At 34.6% G+C, this 17,447-nt stretch overlaps 3 protein-coding genes across 3 annotated transcripts; 2 read left to right on the top strand and 1 right to left on the bottom strand.

The window, feature by feature from the left end:
- Window positions 1-542: 542 nt before the first annotated feature.
- Window positions 543-6,537, bottom strand: hgh1 (HGH1 homolog (S. cerevisiae)). The gene is made up of 7 exons (XM_052583312.1): window positions 6,493-6,537; window positions 5,243-5,827; window positions 4,697-4,797; window positions 4,373-4,471; window positions 2,671-2,762; window positions 2,007-2,129; window positions 543-1,152 (listed from the first exon to the last, which is right to left on the bottom strand). The coding sequence occupies exons 2-7, from the start codon at window positions 5,782-5,784 to the stop codon at window positions 976-978; spliced, it is 1,134 nt and encodes a 377-aa protein (XP_052439272.1). The 5' UTR covers window positions 5,785-5,827; window positions 6,493-6,537; the 3' UTR covers window positions 543-975.
- Window positions 6,538-6,633: 96 nt separating this feature from the next.
- On the top strand, window positions 6,634-10,452 carry exosc7 (exosome component 7). The gene is made up of 8 exons (XM_052583609.1): window positions 6,634-6,749; window positions 7,136-7,237; window positions 7,320-7,414; window positions 8,213-8,378; window positions 8,493-8,563; window positions 9,446-9,569; window positions 9,670-9,825; window positions 10,294-10,452. The coding sequence occupies exons 1-8, from the start codon at window positions 6,693-6,695 to the stop codon at window positions 10,396-10,398; spliced, it is 876 nt and encodes a 291-aa protein (XP_052439569.1). The 5' UTR covers window positions 6,634-6,692; the 3' UTR covers window positions 10,399-10,452.
- A 1,883-nt stretch (window positions 10,453-12,335) lies between these two features.
- On the top strand, window positions 12,336-16,940 carry clec3bb (C-type lectin domain family 3, member Bb). The gene is made up of 3 exons (XM_052585029.1): window positions 12,336-12,502; window positions 13,047-13,139; window positions 15,463-16,940. Exons 1-3 carry the CDS (start codon window positions 12,415-12,417, stop codon window positions 15,852-15,854), a joined length of 573 nt encoding a protein of 190 aa, XP_052440989.1. The 5' UTR covers window positions 12,336-12,414; the 3' UTR covers window positions 15,855-16,940.
- The last annotated feature ends 507 nt before the right edge of the window (window positions 16,941-17,447 follow it).

The following is a 17,447-nucleotide window of genomic DNA, read 5'->3' as shown; positions in this document are numbered from 1 at the left end:
TTTGAACAAACAAGTCCAAAACTGCCTCATCACATATTACAAACATTTGCATGAACTTGACAAAGTTTTAATCTGTTAAGTCTGCATAGCTCATATTTGACCTGGACCAATCATAAGGCTCAAAATTGGACTCTTAAAATCTGAAAGTTGAATAAATAGGCTTTCCATTGATGTATGGTTTGTTAATGAATGATAATATTTGGCCAAGATACAACTATTTGAAAATCTGGAATCTGAAGGTGTGCAAAAATCTAAATGAAGTTCTTAGCAATGCATATTACGAATCAAAAATTATATTTAAGGTAGGAAATTTACAAAATATCTTAATGGAACATGATCTTAACTTAATATCCTAATGATCTTTTGGCATAAAAGAAAAATTGATAATTTTGACCAATACACTGTATTGTTGGCTATTGCTACAAATATACCCAAACCACTTATGGCTGATCTTGTGGTCCAGGGTCACATATAGGTTTTTAAATTGAATATAATGTTATTACTAATCACCTCACAGACATTTCAAAGACCGTGTCTAATAATGGGGTATGAAAATCCCTTTATTTAGGTTTTACAGATTGTGATACAAAGTGTCTTTATTATGAGCTCCAGGATACAACTAATGGGCATTCAAAGTTTTAAACCCTGCTGGAAAATGAAGCTAGAGCTAGTTTTATAGCTGGTTTGTAGCTGGCTCATGCTGATTAGGTGGACAACCACCTAAATAAGTTTGAATGACCTGGTCATACCACATGATCTCATACCCAAGATGATGGTCTACCAGGTGTCCACCTGCTAGTCAAAAACATAAACCAGCCTGAACCAGAGAGAAACAAACTGTTCTTCCATAACCAGGTGCTTTTAAAATCAAACATTTTCTATCCACGATAATCCTCAGGTATTCGTTCTCATGCAGATCTTTTTATTCAATGCTGTACATTCAACTTAAAAGTAAAGTTTTGTTCATTAGTCTGTTTATCTCTCCAGGCCCTCTGGAGATTCATTTTGCTGCTTCTCAGATTCCTGCTCGTCCTTTTCCATTTGTTCCTGCTCTTTGGTGTCCAGTTCCTTTAGTTTTTCCTCCACGTCTTTGGGGATCTCCACCTCCATCAGATTCTCCATTCCCTCCTCCGGCTCGTCTCCAATCAAAACCTTAATCAAAGTCACACAAAATTGCACGTGAAACCCTAATGGACCTCAGTATGTTCCGTCAGAGTCGCATATTGAAAGAAAAGTGGTAATGACGCAGGACGGGAGCTAATGAGATGCCAGACTGCACTTCACTTTTACTGTCATTCCCAAGTAGCAATTTCGGGAACCCGACAACATGGAAAAACTTCAGCAACTTGATAGCTGTTAAAGCGGTGTTAGTTAAAAACTGCTGCATAATGAAAAAGTGCCCATTAATCCTGGATAAATATTAGCCTGGTTCTGCGCTTGGCATATTAGCTGTTTTATTGACGCTAATTAAAATGGTTGGGTTGAGGCAAACGGCCGAACCACTGCTTCTGGCCTGGAGTTCAAAAGGGATCTCCCAGACGTTATGGAGAATATCATGCTTTAATGGGAGACCCTGTGACATCTTTTCCATGGGGCTGTACCCAAATATACGCCTGCCACGGTGCAAGGAACAGGCTTTTTCCACCAAATTAGTGTCTCTTGCTGTTTTCGACCAAACTCATAAATCCTGGTTTTGGAGAACTGGAAGTGATCTGCCTACTGTCTGGGGTCTTCCAAAGCACAACAATCCACATCTACAGAAAACGATGCATGTGACGATCTTATAAAACTGATGCAATAGAGATGCAATCGCGTAATTGGATGGAACTGCCTTGATTTGAACCTAATGAGCTGATAATGTGTTACACTAAGCGTAAACGACACACTGTGCCCACAAATATATCTTGAATTCGTTTTTTTTTTTCCCAATAAGCTCATTGCAATGTTTACTGGGAATGCTTTATCCATGAATGATATATTCATTGCTTCCTTAAATGTTTTCATACCTGGACGAGTTTCTCACAAGATGAAATCACATGTGGATCCTTCTCCCATTTGTGAAACTCTCTCATGATGGGATACACGTTCTTGTTCTTTATAACCTGTCGGCCCACTTTAGTAGCTGTAAGCTGAATATGAACAGATCATTAATAGCTAAACATAAATAAAGGAAGAACAATATAGTGATAATACCATACATTCCAAAATAGTTTAGAAAGAAATCAATGCTTTTATATACAGCAAGGACCTATTAAATTGATTAAAAGTGGCAGTAATGAAAATTATACTTTGTTCTGGTCAAGATTCCTTAAAAATGTAGTTTGGTTTCCAAAGAAATATAAAGTAGCACAACTGTTTTCAACATTAAAAATAAGAAGAAGAAATGTTTCTTGAGCAGCAAATTTGATTTCTGAAGGATGATGTGAAACTGAAAACATGAGTAATGGTGCTAGAATTCACCTTTGAACCAAAGGAATACATTAGATTTTAAATCGTAATAATATTTTACAATGATACTGTTTTACTGTATTTTTGATAATATAAATGCAGCCTTGATGAGACTTTTAAAAACGTTCTTAAAATGTGAAATATTTGAATGGTTGTGCAAGTCATTTACGTCAATACAGACAAATGATAGATAAAATAAAAGATTTGAGATGCTGTTCTTACAAGCATCAGGGTTTCTAAGAGCATCTTGCGGATATCAGGATCATCTTCTCTCTTTTTATCCTCTGGTAAGTACTGCAAGTCCACAGGCAAACCTGTAAATGCAAATAAAAATCTATTAAATATAAATTATGTAATTGGTGTATTGTTACAATAGTAGCACGTTAATCAAACACTTTGTCTTTAAAACATTTTAAGAAGGAAAAGTGGTGCTTGCTGTCCTCATCCTATCACTTAGAATAGAAACAGCATGTCTCTTAATATTCAAATCTCAAACCATTAGTAAAAATCATGCTTGCCAATTATACAGATCAAACAAACTCTCATTAAATTAGATCTATGTTTGGGCTATAGTTATACAGACTTTGAAAGGGTTTCAGAAAGGTCGAATAAGGTCACTTATTAACTAATATATTTTCTCTCCTATTTTGGTCAGAAAGGCACAAGTGGAAAATATGGTGCACATAAACTGTTCAAACAGCTTTTATGAAACCGCAAACTTTGAAACAAAGATCCTGGCCTAGCAAATTCACACAACTTCCTGCTGTAATGGTGGTATTTCCACTTTGTTCATTCCATTTTCCTTACACATGCTGTGGGAAATACAATTAACAGTCAACCTGTGTATCATCAAAATGAGTAAACAGCACCACCTACTGGACAAACGAAAGAAACGTATTGCTTTTCTGTTTCTTCACTTCAAACAAAAATCGTTCTTGGATAAGGGGCCTGTACCATGAAGCTGGATTAGCAGGCCAGGTAAATTTCAGTTTAGTTTGCAGTTGCACCAACCCTGGGTTTAGGTACCATGAAAGTGCCTTGGCTTTTAGCCAAAAAAAAAAAAAAAAACGTTTCTCTTCATACAACTTAAGTAGTCACTATAAAGTACCTTAAAAAATAAAACAACAATGTCTGGCTTTAATGATAATTACAATTTATTTTCATATGATTTATCTAATTATAATATGGTTTGTTATTATTAATCCATTACATGCAAGTACCTTTAGTTTAATGGTTATTATAAAGCACTTATTTTAAATAAATATAAATATACAGATCATATGCCATAAATAAGTGGTAGAAACCATAGATAACACTTCAAAAATGGCTTCATGTGACCTTACATGTTCGAGTCTCTTTTGCTATATATTATCAACTATATAAACTAATTTCACAAGATTCACTTGTGACTGCACTAATAGAGCAAGATAATTTCATTAATTTGTCCTCTCTCTTTTTTTTTTTAAGTACTTCCATGTAAACGCATTTAAATTCCTCATATTCTTTAATATCTTAACCTTTGACAAAGGAGTTTTGAATCTCATTGGCTCTCTCGCTAGAAGTGAATCACACTTTCTTTGTTGCGATTGGCTGTTCACCATGATGTCACACATTCATGAGCACCTCCTCCACAAACTCAGGATCAAAGTCTGAGCTGACAAAGAAAGTAGATGATCAGCATCATGGTACCAATAATGCTGGACTGGAGAGGTTTGGTTTGGTTTGGTTTCGTCAACTCAAAACTAATCCTGTAACTCTGAATTTGTTTGCTGGGGCCTGTTTCATAAAACAAGTTTACCAAATAAGCCAAGTCTGACGACTTGTCAGCTGATTTGGTTCAAAATAAGTCAGACTTACTGTAATAAACCTGGCTTATTTGGTAAACTTGTTTTCTGAAACTTCCAGATGATGTAAAAAGCATCACCTTCATTCTCTTCCTCCGAGAGCTCCTCTGGTCCAGCCAACGGTAATAAAAGGAACGGTAAAATATCCACCGCATCACTGAGTAACCACTCATGATGAGCTGTATGGACAAAGGGCATGTTTAATGAGAATTAAATGCATTTTTGTTAAATTGTCTTTGACGTATTTTTGCATTGGCTTTGCTTTCAATTGTGAAATTTGCAACAAATAAAATCACATGCTTTTTACATTTACATTTATTCATTTAGCAGTCGGTATTACCATAGATAACTAAGCCAATCACAAGCGTTAAGATATAATTTAAAGAAATAAGAATAACTCTTACTATAGTCAAAGCAGCAATTTCTGAGCGTTCCCACCACCCCTCCTCGCCTGGTGATCGATTCCTTGTACTGTGTGTACGGCAGGAGCCTCTGAATCACACACCTGTAGAAACACACATGAAACAATCAGCACTTCACATTTTATTACTGTCATACTATCTTGTACCACTGTATCACTGTGCTTTTGGAGAGGTACCATGATATTATAATGTTGTTTTGACAAAACCATAACAACACCATATTTTACACAAGTACCAAGGTAATATGTAATATGTAATAAATAAATATAAAACATATATAACATATTACCTTTGTACTTGTGTAAAATATGGTGTTGTTATGGTTTTGTCAAAAAAAACATTATAATATCATGGTATATATATATCATGATAATACCATATGTTGAACATGTACTATGGTAATATTGTAAAAATATAATGTTTTTATGCATACCATGGATTTGGAAATAGTAATATGATTAGTAGTAGTACAGTGTCATTTTGCATGTAATCATTCAGTACTTTAGTAGTATTATAAGTACAGCTTACCTGTCCTTGTCCAGGATGAAGTGTCGTGCCTCGGGCAGCTGTGTGAGGTTGGACAGCAGGGGTCCCAGATAATGAAGTGAAGCTTTCTTATTGAACCCCTCTGTGCAGAAGATCTCCACCACTTTGTCCAGTCCGATCTCCTGCTCTTGCAGAGCGCTGAACACATCTCTACACGTCCGCTCGTGTCGGCTCAGGTTACTGAGGATAGTACAGATGCGATCTGCAAACATGTAATCTGGGTCTAGGAGGTTCTGGAACAGTATGGCAAGTAAGTCTGTCTCTTTGATCAAAGGCTGGTGAAGAGTCTCATCCGCCGAGAGGTTAATCAGAGCGTGATAACAGTCCTTGACGATGGCGATGGAGGGGTCGCGGGTCAGAGTAACCAAGGCTTTGAGGAAGTCCGGCTTGGACCTCAGGTACCGGCACCCATCCCGGTTTCCTGTGAGGCCCAGGATGTAACCCGTGGCCTGACCTTTGACATCAGCTCTCATCTCCAGAGTGAGAAATGACAGCAGTTCTTTAGCTTCACCATCACTAAGCATTGTGGCTCGGTCTGTTGACAGACTTTTTTTTTTTTAATTAAAACTGCAAAAGAAAAAAAAGAAAAAACAGGCTAAGCATTAGCTTAATAATAACATTTAGACCGCTAGAATCAAAAAAATTAAAGAGAATAGAAATAAAATAATATAAATAGTACAAAAAGATAAAAATAAGAATTCGATTAAATTTAAATGTATAACAAAATGTAGATTAAAATACATAAACAGATAAATAAAAATAGAATACGAAAACAAATAACACATTTTTCAGTACAGTGCTATTTTGAGATGAAAAGCGTAATAATTTAACTGAAACTCAATAAATAATATTTTAAGAAACTATATAGATGCGTTTTAAATTTTGGGATCGTAGGAGGGTAATCATTTTTGCCACTATTTGACATCTGAAATATATGTATGTATGTATGTATATAAACCTGCCCTAGTGTATCTCAAAGTGCCATGGCAACACAGTACAGTTTTTTAAAAGTCAAAATTTCTGAAGATAGTACATTTTGTGCACTACAATGCTTCAAAAGTATAATTATAACAACTGACCATTACATGTTTACAATATTCAACTGAACGTGCAAAACCAAAAATCAGATCAGCGATCTACAACTGTAAAAAGAATGTTTAAATATGTTGTATAAAACAAAATCATTTTGTTTTCGTTAACAAATTGCATTTGTTGAAATAGACTATACATACCACATTCACGATAAAGAACACATGTGCGTGAAATACAGTTCCTGCTTTAAGAATTGACATTTTGCTTATCCAATCAGATTACAGTTTGCTCAAATATTCCCGCCCTCTTTTTGACGCAATAGCATATTATTGGACGATAACCTCCAGGCTCTTATTCTCGCGCTTTGTGATGACGCAGAGTGAGTGCGTGTGTTTGAAACATGGCAGCAGTTCAAGTAAGCGAAGCGGAGAAGGTTTATATTATGCATGGAGTCCGTGTAAGTAAAAACGCACGTTTGATCATTTAGTTTTATTAAACGTGTTATGAAAGAAATAATTTGAACATCCGAAAAAGTCTTATGTCCTCATGTGGTCTGTGTTGTTGTGTTCTTGCTGTATGTATGTACTGAAATAAATATCGTATTTCTAAAATGTGCCTTTTATTCCTATTTCAAATTCGCTTGATATGTAATCAAAAGGCATTTTGACAACTGTTCTGGTGATCTGTCATTCAGAATAGAAACTTTTTCTGCGTGGTGGCAAATGCAATTTGACTAAAGCAGAAAACCCCTGTAGAAAAAAATCAAGTGATATGCTATCACTTTAACCTGATACTTTTCTGAGACATCATAACATGAGGGTTAATGATGACCTCTGTTGCCAGGATGACCTGAGACTGGACGGGCGAGGATGTGAAGACTACAGACACATGGAGATCGAGACGGATGTGGTGTCAAACACTGATGGTTCTGCTAAAATCAGTCTTGTAAGCTGAATTAAACCGTCTTCTATGTGGAAATCGCACCAGCATGTTTGTAAATCATTATGTTGTGTGATGTGTTTGACAGGGTCACACAGATGTTCTTGTAGGAGTTAAGGCAGAGATTGGGAAACCCAGAGCCATGGTACCAGATGAAGGCTATCTGGAGTTCTTTGTGGACTGGTGAGAGTTTAAAGATCGTCACATTAGACATCAAGCATGCACCATGACAGCCATACCAACATAACTGTGCAAAATATCATAATAATAAAGCATGAAGTAGCCTGCTTTACATGGAGTTTAGACCCTATACAGTCTGTGGTTTAGACACATGCATGTGTATATGCATATTGAGCTATATTTTTATTTACATACTATTGTAGTACTTATTAATGTTTTGAATTGTTTTAAATTGTTTTCTATTTTTACTTCAATTTAATTTTATTTTAGTTAGTTGCCGGGGCAATATTTTAAAGTTTACAAATGTAAGTTTTTAATCTACAATATTCATATTTGATATTTATTTCAGCTTAATTTCACAGTTTTTATTTGTTTTAGTATTAATTAACAACAACACTGGTCTGGAAAATCCTCGTATTTTCTGTAGTGAATATATTTATGGTTTGCTGTAGTATAGAATGTTTAATAACTAAAAGTTAGTTTTTTTTTAAAGCAAATATATTTAGTACATCTCAGGATCATTTTTATTAAATGTTTTATTTTTACTAGAAAGTTTAATCATTAAATGGTGTAAGTTCAGTGGACTAATGTATAAGAAACCTTTTTAATAATACAGTATGCAGTTTTTTTTTTTTTTTTTGACAGTTTAGTCCATGTATTGATATAGCGGGAGCTGTAATTGACCTGTGCAGGTTCTTCAGTGTATGAATATGCAATTTAGCAATGGATATCCATAGATGATGCTTGTTTATATGTTCTTGATATGCAAGCTGATGTTGGTTGCTGATGTTGCTTGTGTAGCTCAGCGAACGCCACTCCAGAGTTTGAGGGGCGTGGAGGGGAGGAGCTGGGGGTGGAGCTTAGTAACACGCTCTATAAAGTGTTCAACAACAGACACAGCGTGGACCTGCGTTCCCTCTGCATCTGTCCGGGAGAGAACTGCTGGGTGCTGTACGTAGATGTGTTGGTGAGTGACCTGAAGAGGGCGAATGAATGAAGAAATAAATATTTCATTCAATATAAGGAAATATTGTGATCTCAATTTACTGTTGATTTATAATTCGTTTAATAATGTATGCAGCTGCTGCAGTGTGATGGAAACCTGTTTGATGCCATATCCATTGCGATAAAAGCTGCTCTGTTTAATACACGGTAAGTAACCGCATGCCGTTTCCATTAAAATCCTGACAAAGCTGTAAGCTTTCTATTGGCCAATTCTAAATCTGTGGCAGGCAGTTTTTTTTTTTATATTACTTATGTACTGTCTTTATAAATATTATATTTGTGTACCTTAAATGGTTAGGTTATTTTCCAGTTTAAGTTTGAAACTTTTTTTTTTTCGTGGTACAGTAATAGACATTTTTGGGGGCTTTCCTTTTCTCTTGTGGAAATAATATAAATTTCATCATTTTTATATGTGTATGTGAATGATTGAATATATTTATTTTATTCTTTAATAATATTGTTAATATATTGTACACAATTCAATGAAGTATTGTTATTAATACTGTTTGAATTTTGCTATTTTTGAGTTTGTCTTTGATACTGTAAAATGTAATTTTTTTTTTAATCCAATATTTTTTTTATTTCAGCTTTAATTAAACAAAGGTGATTTTTAATAGTTTTCAGTTTTAGATAACAATAGCAACATAGTTTCCAGGCCTGAAAAAGTCATAGAACTTTCTATAATTATTATTATTTTTTATTTATTTTTGTTACACTCTACAATATTTTAGAACTATGTTAGTTTAGTTTAAGATGTTTTCTTGAAAGTAAACCGTAAACTCAGGACTTTTGTGTTTTGAACATGTTATTTCTTTATACTTAAACATTTAACCATTAAAACATAAACATTCCAAGGATTAATATGCCAGATACAAATATCAGTCCACCCTGGGAGTTTTTATAAAATGATTTTAAAATCTTTTATGCCGTAATCCTAATTGGAAAAGTCCTTGAAATTCACTACTTTAACATTGTGGAAACCCCAAATGAACAATGAGGAACTTATCTGCATCCCCTTTCCCCAAACAGAATTCCCAAAGTGCACATATCTGAGGATGAAGAGGGAGTGAAGGAGATCGAGCTTTCAGACGACCCTTACGACTGCATGCGGCTCAATGTGGAAAATGTGCCGTGTATCGTAACCCTCTGCAAGGTACAGCACAGCCTTGAGCCGTTACCCACAATGCACTCCTCTCCTGTTCAGTTCTGTGTTTCTGTAGCTTCTATATATGGGATGTGTGTCTGTGTTTCAGGTTGGTCACAGACATGTGGTAGACGCCACGCTGCAGGAAAAGGCCTGCTCTGTGGCCAGTCTCCTGATTTCAGTCACACACCGAGGGACGGTCACGTGCGTCAGGAAAATGGGAGGAGGAAGTCTGGACCCAGAAAGTATCTTTGAGATGACAGAGGTCAGATAACTTCTAATTCTCCCTAACTACATGTATTATCCCTGTAAAGCCTGAAATATGAAATAATAGTCTGAAAAATCTTTTATTTATTTATTTTTGAACAGTTGAATCTTTAAACAAAATATAAAAGAAAAATCTTTACTGAATAAAGGTTGCATGTGTGTTTTTTTGAGTATCTTATTTGATACATCAGGCTTTTTGTTCATAGTATGATATATTCTATATGTGTGTGTGTGTGTGTGTGTGTAGGCTTTATAGGGCTAAACTTTGGTGCTATATTAGAGAATGTCATGCAGCTGGTGCTGTTTATATGTCTGCTTGTATATCAGAACAGACTGGAGCTAACAAATGTATTTTCTATTTTGTTTCTGTCACGCATTAAAAACCAGGTGTTTTTCATTTGTTTAATGAATGCTTGTCTCCTGGTTTGGAGTTTCTGTTGACTGTTTTGGTGTGTTCATGTTAAAGGCTGGGAAGCGTGTGGGCAAGGCTCTTCATGCGCCTCTCATGGAGCTGCTGCAGAAAGAAGAAAGTCTTGGCAAGAAACGGCAGAAAGTGGGATTCCTCGGATAGCTTCCTGTTTTGTACCTTTTTTGTTTGTTTTTCAAATAAATGAGCTAAATGTTCTATGACGTTCTTCATGTCCTGCTTGAAAACTCTCAACTAACATAGAATCCTGTCTAATGTGAGGTTATATAAGATTGCTGTTTTTGTTTTTCATTTAATGACTAGCCCTCGGACTGCTGTGTTTAACAGAGGACTGAATGTGAAATGATTCTTCTCTCAAATCTGATTTTTATATATATATATATATATATATATATACGTTTTGAGCTGTTTGAGAGAAATTTAAGCACTTAATGTTTTTTTTTATAGCTGAATTTAATAGATGAGTAGAAAAGAATATCCAGAATCCTTAAAGGAATAGTTCATCCCCCAAAAAATGAAAAACATCTGCTGAATATTTTCTTGGTCTCAGATCATCCAAGATGCAGAAGAGTTTGTTTTTCATCAGAACAGATTTGGGGATTACATTGGATTACTTGCTCGCCAATGGATCCTCTTTTAGTGAATGGGTGCCGTCAGAATTAGTCTGAACAGCTGTAACCTACACAACTCCAGTCCATCAATTGACATTATTTTTAGTGAAAAACAATGTCTTTGCAGTAAATAAAGCCATTGTTAAGATATTTTAATTTAAATCTGTTGCTTTCAGTTTAAATACAAGTCCGTAAATCATTTTTCTCCAGAGAAAAAGGCCATTCTCTCCTAATTTAGACAAGGTGACTTTTTTTTTATTTAGAAAGCAATTTTATGAATAGCAGACTAATTTCAGCAACAGTCGTCTTTATGGATTTATTTCTTAAAAACATAGCTTTACGCTTCACAAGATGTTAAATGATGGACTGCAGCAATTTTACAATTTATTTTTTTATACATTTGTGGAATATTCGTAGACTTCTGTAAGTTCACAGGTGCTGTAGTCATTTTTTTCCTGGGATGGTGTTGAGCTCACCCCAGTGTCCAGCAGGACGTCTCATCTGCCACGTGTCGTCTGAGGAAGATCCAGCTGCTGTGAGCCTGGATATATTCCATCCCATAATAGCTTTGCTTCTTTCTGTGACACGGAGAATCCAAAACAAACAGCAGCAATCACTGCACAGATAACAATATCATACACAAGAAGAATGCATGATGGGAAATGTGTCCTCAGGAGACCTTTAATGCTCCAGGACTCTCAGTGTGTATGAAGCAATTTGAGACCCTGCTTTTCTGTCTGAGTTAATCCGTTCATTCTAAATATGAGTCCAGGTTTATAATCTGTTTTATAACTCATACCTTTCATGAAAGGATAGTCCACCAAAAAAAACTAAATTGAAGTTTGATTTCCCATTGACCCCCATGAAAGAATTTTCATTTCAACACTTTTGCTTTAAATGAGTGGGAAAACATACAGGGCAAAGAAACTGGGGCTAGTTGTCACACTTCGCCTATATTTATGTTTTTTTTTTAAATCTAATAATTAATTTTGATTGATTTGATATGAACCCTTAATTTAAATCAAGTCTATTTCCACATACTTTTCACAAAATTTCAAAAGGAAAAATAATAATAAAATTAATTATGACAAAAATGTTTAAGGTAACAAAGTCAAACTCTTCTGGGCAAGAGATAATGTAATAAATATTTTATAAGTATTAAACAAAAAACAATTACACTGTCCTGTTTTTGTCTAGAGAACATTATTCAACTTTTAACTTTTGTTATATAAAGTTAATTGACTCTTGTTTTAATATATGTTATTGTGGCTTTATTGTGTTCACATATTTATATAATTAAATAATATGATGATTGGAGGACAAAATTCACAAAACTGATTCTGTGTGAAACCAGCACACTGTGTGTATTTTATGTAACACTTCCAGCCATGAGCTTGAAGTGTGAGGATTGTTGAGATGGGGGGGGGGGACGTCACTCCTCCTCTCTGCTCAGGATGAAGAACAAACGCAGCAGGTTCTTACTACAGCAGTTTTCCTCTGTGAGCTGAGCTGAGAAGCAGAGCTCTCTCCTCATTCTCCAGACTTCACCATGAGACTCCGAGACGGCTGTCTTCTGCTGGGAGTCCTGCTGCTCCTCACACACACCTCACACCAGCAGAAGCCCAATGCTAAAAAAGGTGAGACCGGATGATTTTGCTCATTTTTGTTTGTAAATATTGAAAAAGATGCTGTTTGAGTAAAAGTCAACTCCGTTTCGTGCACAGTTAGCACTGACCTGTTTAATACATCTGGGTGTGTTTTTAATCTTAACACAACTCATTTTTCAGTTTGAATCTGTTTAATACAATTGATTCTCAAGGTTCTCAAGTTTTAAAATAGATGAAAATACAACTAAATGATTGCTATATTTAACATAATAATGATTATATACATAATTGTAGAAAGAAATATTTTAATTTAATTGCATTTATTGGAAGTCTTAAATATATTAAAATGCAATAAAATAAGTTGTAAATAAAAATTATATATGTAATTATATATATTCAAGAAAAAAATATTTATTTATTTATGGTGATTCTCATTATCATCCCACTTTTCAAAATCAGTATAAATTACATCGTATTTAAAATAGGCTTAATTTACTTCATTCATAATTATAGGGTCAAATAGTTTGTGTGTGTGTTTTCCTATAATTCATCCTGAGATCTCTCTATCTATAAGACTCCAGCGCTGCTTTGAAGGACCTGCAAAAGCAGATCGATGACATTGTGGTGGAACTGAATCTTCTAAAGGAGCAGCAGGCCCTGCAGACCGGTGAGAACTTCTCCCCATCACACCTTAAATCCATCTGCATTAGTGAAGCATCTAGTATTTCTAACCTAGTCTATTTGACTTTTTAAAAAATGGGATTCTGTTTGTCCCTTGAGCTAAAAAACAAAACAAGATGTTGTAGACTGTGGCTTATTGTTTGGATTAGAGTTTATACTTACATAAGGCACATGGCCTCCACGTGTCACTTCTGATGATTTTTACAGCTTGTGTTTTCCCTGGAGAACACTGAGTCAGATGTCATCCAGTGTTAGATGTATGAGGAAATCTTGAGACAAATATGTGTTATATTTAAAAAGATCAAAGGTGTAGCAATAGGGGAGGCAATTGAAATCGAAAATATCATTATTAATATAACAAATAACTCATGTATCTGTATACATCCCCACTCTTGTGTTACGCTGGATGTGCTTGCTTTTTCCTCATGATGCATCGGCTGCTGTTTTCAAACTGGCACAGTGCTTACTCGTGCATTTGCTAATTTAAACATGAAGAGAACTTATCTGTCTGGCAGCCATAAGTGGAAAAAGGCAATCAAGAAAAAGAGGAAAAGAGAAAAATTTCCGGCTTATTTTTATTTAATTATTATTAATTATTAAAGTCTGTGTTGCCTTTAGCAGCTTCTAAATGTCAAGATAACTTAAAGCTCTCCTTTGATGTGTCCTATTTAAGGCAATGTTTAAAAAAATAATTTTTAAATTAAATCTATAAAAAATCTATTTAATGCATTATTTAATTATTATACCATTAATAATTAACTTAATTTGTCGTTAACTAGCAAAGTTTTTAAAAAATTACCATACTAGGCTGTTGGAGTCTGGGCCTATTTTTTTTTAAATGACATGAGGCTTTGTGATTTCCTGGACTTGTATCCAAAAGCAAGATGTGAGAAAACTAGGGAGTTGAAATGGCATCTGAGCTAACGAGTGATCCTTCGCTGCCATCTACTGGATATAATGGTAATTTCATGTCATTTTCATCTTAAGTCTTTGTTTTCCACCAGGAGATAATTTCCGTCCTCATGAATGAAAGTGAACATTTAAAATGTTTTTTTTTTTTTTTGGAAGAGTTAAAAAATATGTAATTATAAAGGCGTTAAATTATTATAATTGTTTAAAAAATGAGGAGGGGGGGCGGGGTTTGCTCATCTTTGTCACCCATGGTTAGTTTGCGTCCCTGGGTCAATACAAATAAATATTACATTTACTTAGTTGATTATTTAGCTCTTCTACATTTAATTAGTTGAATTAACATAATTAGTTGTCATCTAATAAAACTAGTAAAGCTGATAATTCACTTTCACTTTCAAAAACATACCTCAGGTCAACAGTGAACTAAGAGAGGCTGCCAGTTGTATCTTCTGCCATAAAGATGAAGATCGATATTTTGGTAAAGAATAAGCACTTTGTTTAAAAAAAATAATAATAATAATGTTATATTATATGTGTTTTAACTACTGTATGTTGTATAAATATATATCTAGGTAATGAAGATATATCAACAAAATAATCTTTTAGAAGGGCCCCATCTATTCATTTTGCCTGGGGCCTCCACTTCATTTTGGTTCACCTCTGCATAAGAATATACAACTTTAATAACCATTAACTTTTGTATTATTTTATATATACTTTTCCCTTAAATTCACTCGTAATGTTCTCTCTTATAATGTTATCATTTTCCACCTACATTCTGACTTTCTTACTATTAAAAAAGCAATTTGCAATGGTATATTGAATATATGTAAATGAGCTCTGTTGTGATTGGCTTACATGTGCATATGGGCGTGGTTAACACCTTCATATATCAGGGGGGGCAGAGCAAGCTGCGGTTCGTGAGCTCATCATGTCGTAATGTTTTGCCTAACATATGTTTTTTTTCCTAAATATATATATATATATATATATATATATATATATATATATATATATATATATATATATATATATATATATATATTAGCAATTTGATAAGGCATTCTTTAGTTTAACTTTCTTAAACAAAATTATGAAGACATTTTAAAAAAACTAATAAAAATGACCAAATTAAAATGAACTTAGATTAAAAAATAATAATAATTATATAAGTTTACATTAAAATGTAAACTTAAACTTAACATTTTTAATTTGTTTTTATTTTCATAAAGTGGGAAAAATAAAAACAAAATATTCATTCAAAACTATATTAATATATCAATAATACTAAAACGACCTTGCTTTATTTTAAAAGAACAACAAATGTTTTGGTACATTGTATGAGGCTTTTGAAGGACGCAAACAGAACCCAAACATGTGTCTTTGTTCTCCGCCAGTCTGTCTGAAAGGTACGAAGATCCCTGGTAAGTGTTTTCTGGTGGACAGCGTGAAGAAGAGCTACCACACGGCCAGTGAAGACTGCATCGCCAAGGGAGGAATCCTCAGCACTCCGCTGTCTTCTGACGAAAACACGCGACTATATGATTACGTGCGCCAGAGCATCGGGCCGGACGCTGAAATCTGGCTGGGCATCAATGACATGCAGACGGAGGGCGTGTGGATGGACCAGGCCGGCTCAAGCATCCGCTACAAGAACTGGAAGCCCCCGCAGCCCGATGGTAGAATCGCAGAAAACTGCGCCGTACTCTCCGGCGCTTCCGGCGGGAAGTGGCTGGACGAGAACTGTCGCGAGGAGAGAGCTTCCGTCTGCGAGTTCAACATCGTCTGAGATCATCCAGCGCCGGTTTGCATGACCTTAGCTGTCCTTTTCATTGCACAATCCTGCTTGCATTGTGTTTGCTCTGCAATTATATAATTTCTTTTGGGAGAACGGAGTTTGTCCTTTTACTGCATAAAAATGTTCATGATCTACAATCAAAGACCAAACACTGTAATTAAAGACATTTTTGAACGGGCTCCATTAAGATCTCGTCCAAGACGCAAAATAAACAAAGACATTAAAGAAGTATTTCACACAAAAATGAAAATTAACTGAGCCTCAGGCCATCCACACATCACAATAATCCACAAGTGATCCACACTGGACTCCAGTCTATCAATTAAAACTCTGGTGAAGAGAAAAGCTGTGTTTTTAACAAAACAAAATCATAAAGATGTAAGAACTTCAAACCATTGCTAAAATAGATAATCCGAATGAATGCTTCCTCCATCTCTGTCATCTCACATAAAAAAAAAAAAAAAAAAAAAAAATATTTGTTTTGAAATGTTTTCACTTGTAAATACATACTGCTTTCCTCTTCTGATTCAGACAAGACAACTTTTTCACTGAAGAAAGCAATTTTTAAGTAATTCCACCAATAAAAATGTATTATTTCTTACAAAAACACAACTTTTTTTCTCTTCATAAGACATTAATTGATGGACTGGAGTGGATTATTGTGATGTTTTTATCATCTGTTTGGACTCTAATTCTGACGGCACCCATTCACTGCAGAGGATCCATTGGTGAGGAAGTGATGGTAAATTTCTCTAAATCTGTTCTTGGATGGCTTGAGGGTGAGTACATTTTTAAGAGTTTTTTTTTTTTTTTTTTTTTTATATTCGTTCAAGATTATTGAATTCTGATGATATTTACAAAGAAGTCCAGCCACCAGATAAAATCCAGTTGAATGATGATTATTTCAGATTGCTAGCTTTGTTACTTGTTTATTTTCTAACAAACTAAATGTCTAGCCTGATAACCTGAACGTATATTTTTATCTTAATAAAGTGTATAAAAAACATGGCTCTATTCTGCAGGTTTCCGAACAACTGAGATGCTCATTACATATTCATTAAATATGACTAATTTGGCTTTCACTTGTCACTGAGTTTTGATTTGCCAACTCCATTCAACACATTTTGCCTGAGAATGTGCAATATCGGTTATTGGTTGATAAGAAAGGTTAATCATTATTTATCGTTCTCATTTTTACATTTAGATGTCTCTGCTATCATCTATCGATCACTTAAATGCATAAAGCCAGTCAAATGTAGTCTCAAATATACATTATTCATGCTGTGATGCTTAGAATTGGTTTAAGCTTTATGATTTGTTTTCCCAATTTCGATAAAATGGCATAGTTTAATATCAGCCATTTATTGGTTATTGAGCATGACATGAAAATAATTTATTAGTGTGCATCCCTAATTTTACTGTGTAAAATGCTAAATGCCATCTAATGTCTAATTCAGAGTTCTTTGGATTTTTCTTCAAATCTGTTGCAGAAAATGTGAAAACTGCATCTGTTTGTGGCCTGTGTGTGTGTGTGTGATTATCTTCGTTCTTAATACATACATTCTAAACACGATTGGAACATCT

This window comes from Carassius gibelio, chromosome B19, assembly GCF_023724105.1.
Source record: "Carassius gibelio isolate Cgi1373 ecotype wild population from Czech Republic chromosome B19, carGib1.2-hapl.c, whole genome shotgun sequence".
Taxonomy (NCBI): domain Eukaryota; kingdom Metazoa; phylum Chordata; class Actinopteri; order Cypriniformes; family Cyprinidae; genus Carassius; species Carassius gibelio.
Note: the sequence above shows the minus strand (reverse complement) of the source record. Positions and strands in the feature narration are given on the sequence as shown.

Bases quoted from the DNA above. Each gene is read 5' to 3' on its own strand.
- hgh1 (XM_052583312.1), bottom strand. From the start codon at position 5,784: ATGCTTAGTGATGGTGAAGCTAAAGAACTGCTGTCATTTCTCACTCTG. The intron at 4,798-5,242 runs GTAAGCTGTACT...GTGTTTCTACAG, and splicing joins TTCATCCTGGACAAGGACAG to GTGTGTGATTCAGAGGCTCC. The intron at 1,153-2,006 runs GTATGAAAACAT...ACTTTGATTAAG, and splicing joins CTTGTGAGAAACTCGTCCAG to GTTTTGATTGGAGACGAGCC.
- exosc7 (XM_052583609.1), top strand. From the start codon at position 6,693: ATGGCAGCAGTTCAAGTAAGCGAAGCGGAGAAGGTTTATATTATGCAT. The intron at 9,570-9,669 runs GTACAGCACAGC...TCTGTGTTTCAG, and splicing joins GTATCGTAACCCTCTGCAAG to GTTGGTCACAGACATGTGGT. The intron at 9,826-10,293 runs GTCAGATAACTT...TTCATGTTAAAG, and splicing joins GTATCTTTGAGATGACAGAG to GCTGGGAAGCGTGTGGGCAA.
- clec3bb (XM_052585029.1), top strand. From the start codon at position 12,415: ATGAGACTCCGAGACGGCTGTCTTCTGCTGGGAGTCCTGCTGCTCCTC. The intron at 12,503-13,046 runs GTGAGACCGGAT...TCTATCTATAAG, and splicing joins GAAGCCCAATGCTAAAAAAG to ACTCCAGCGCTGCTTTGAAG. The intron at 13,140-15,462 runs GTGAGAACTTCT...GTTCTCCGCCAG, and splicing joins GCAGCAGGCCCTGCAGACCG to TCTGTCTGAAAGGTACGAAG.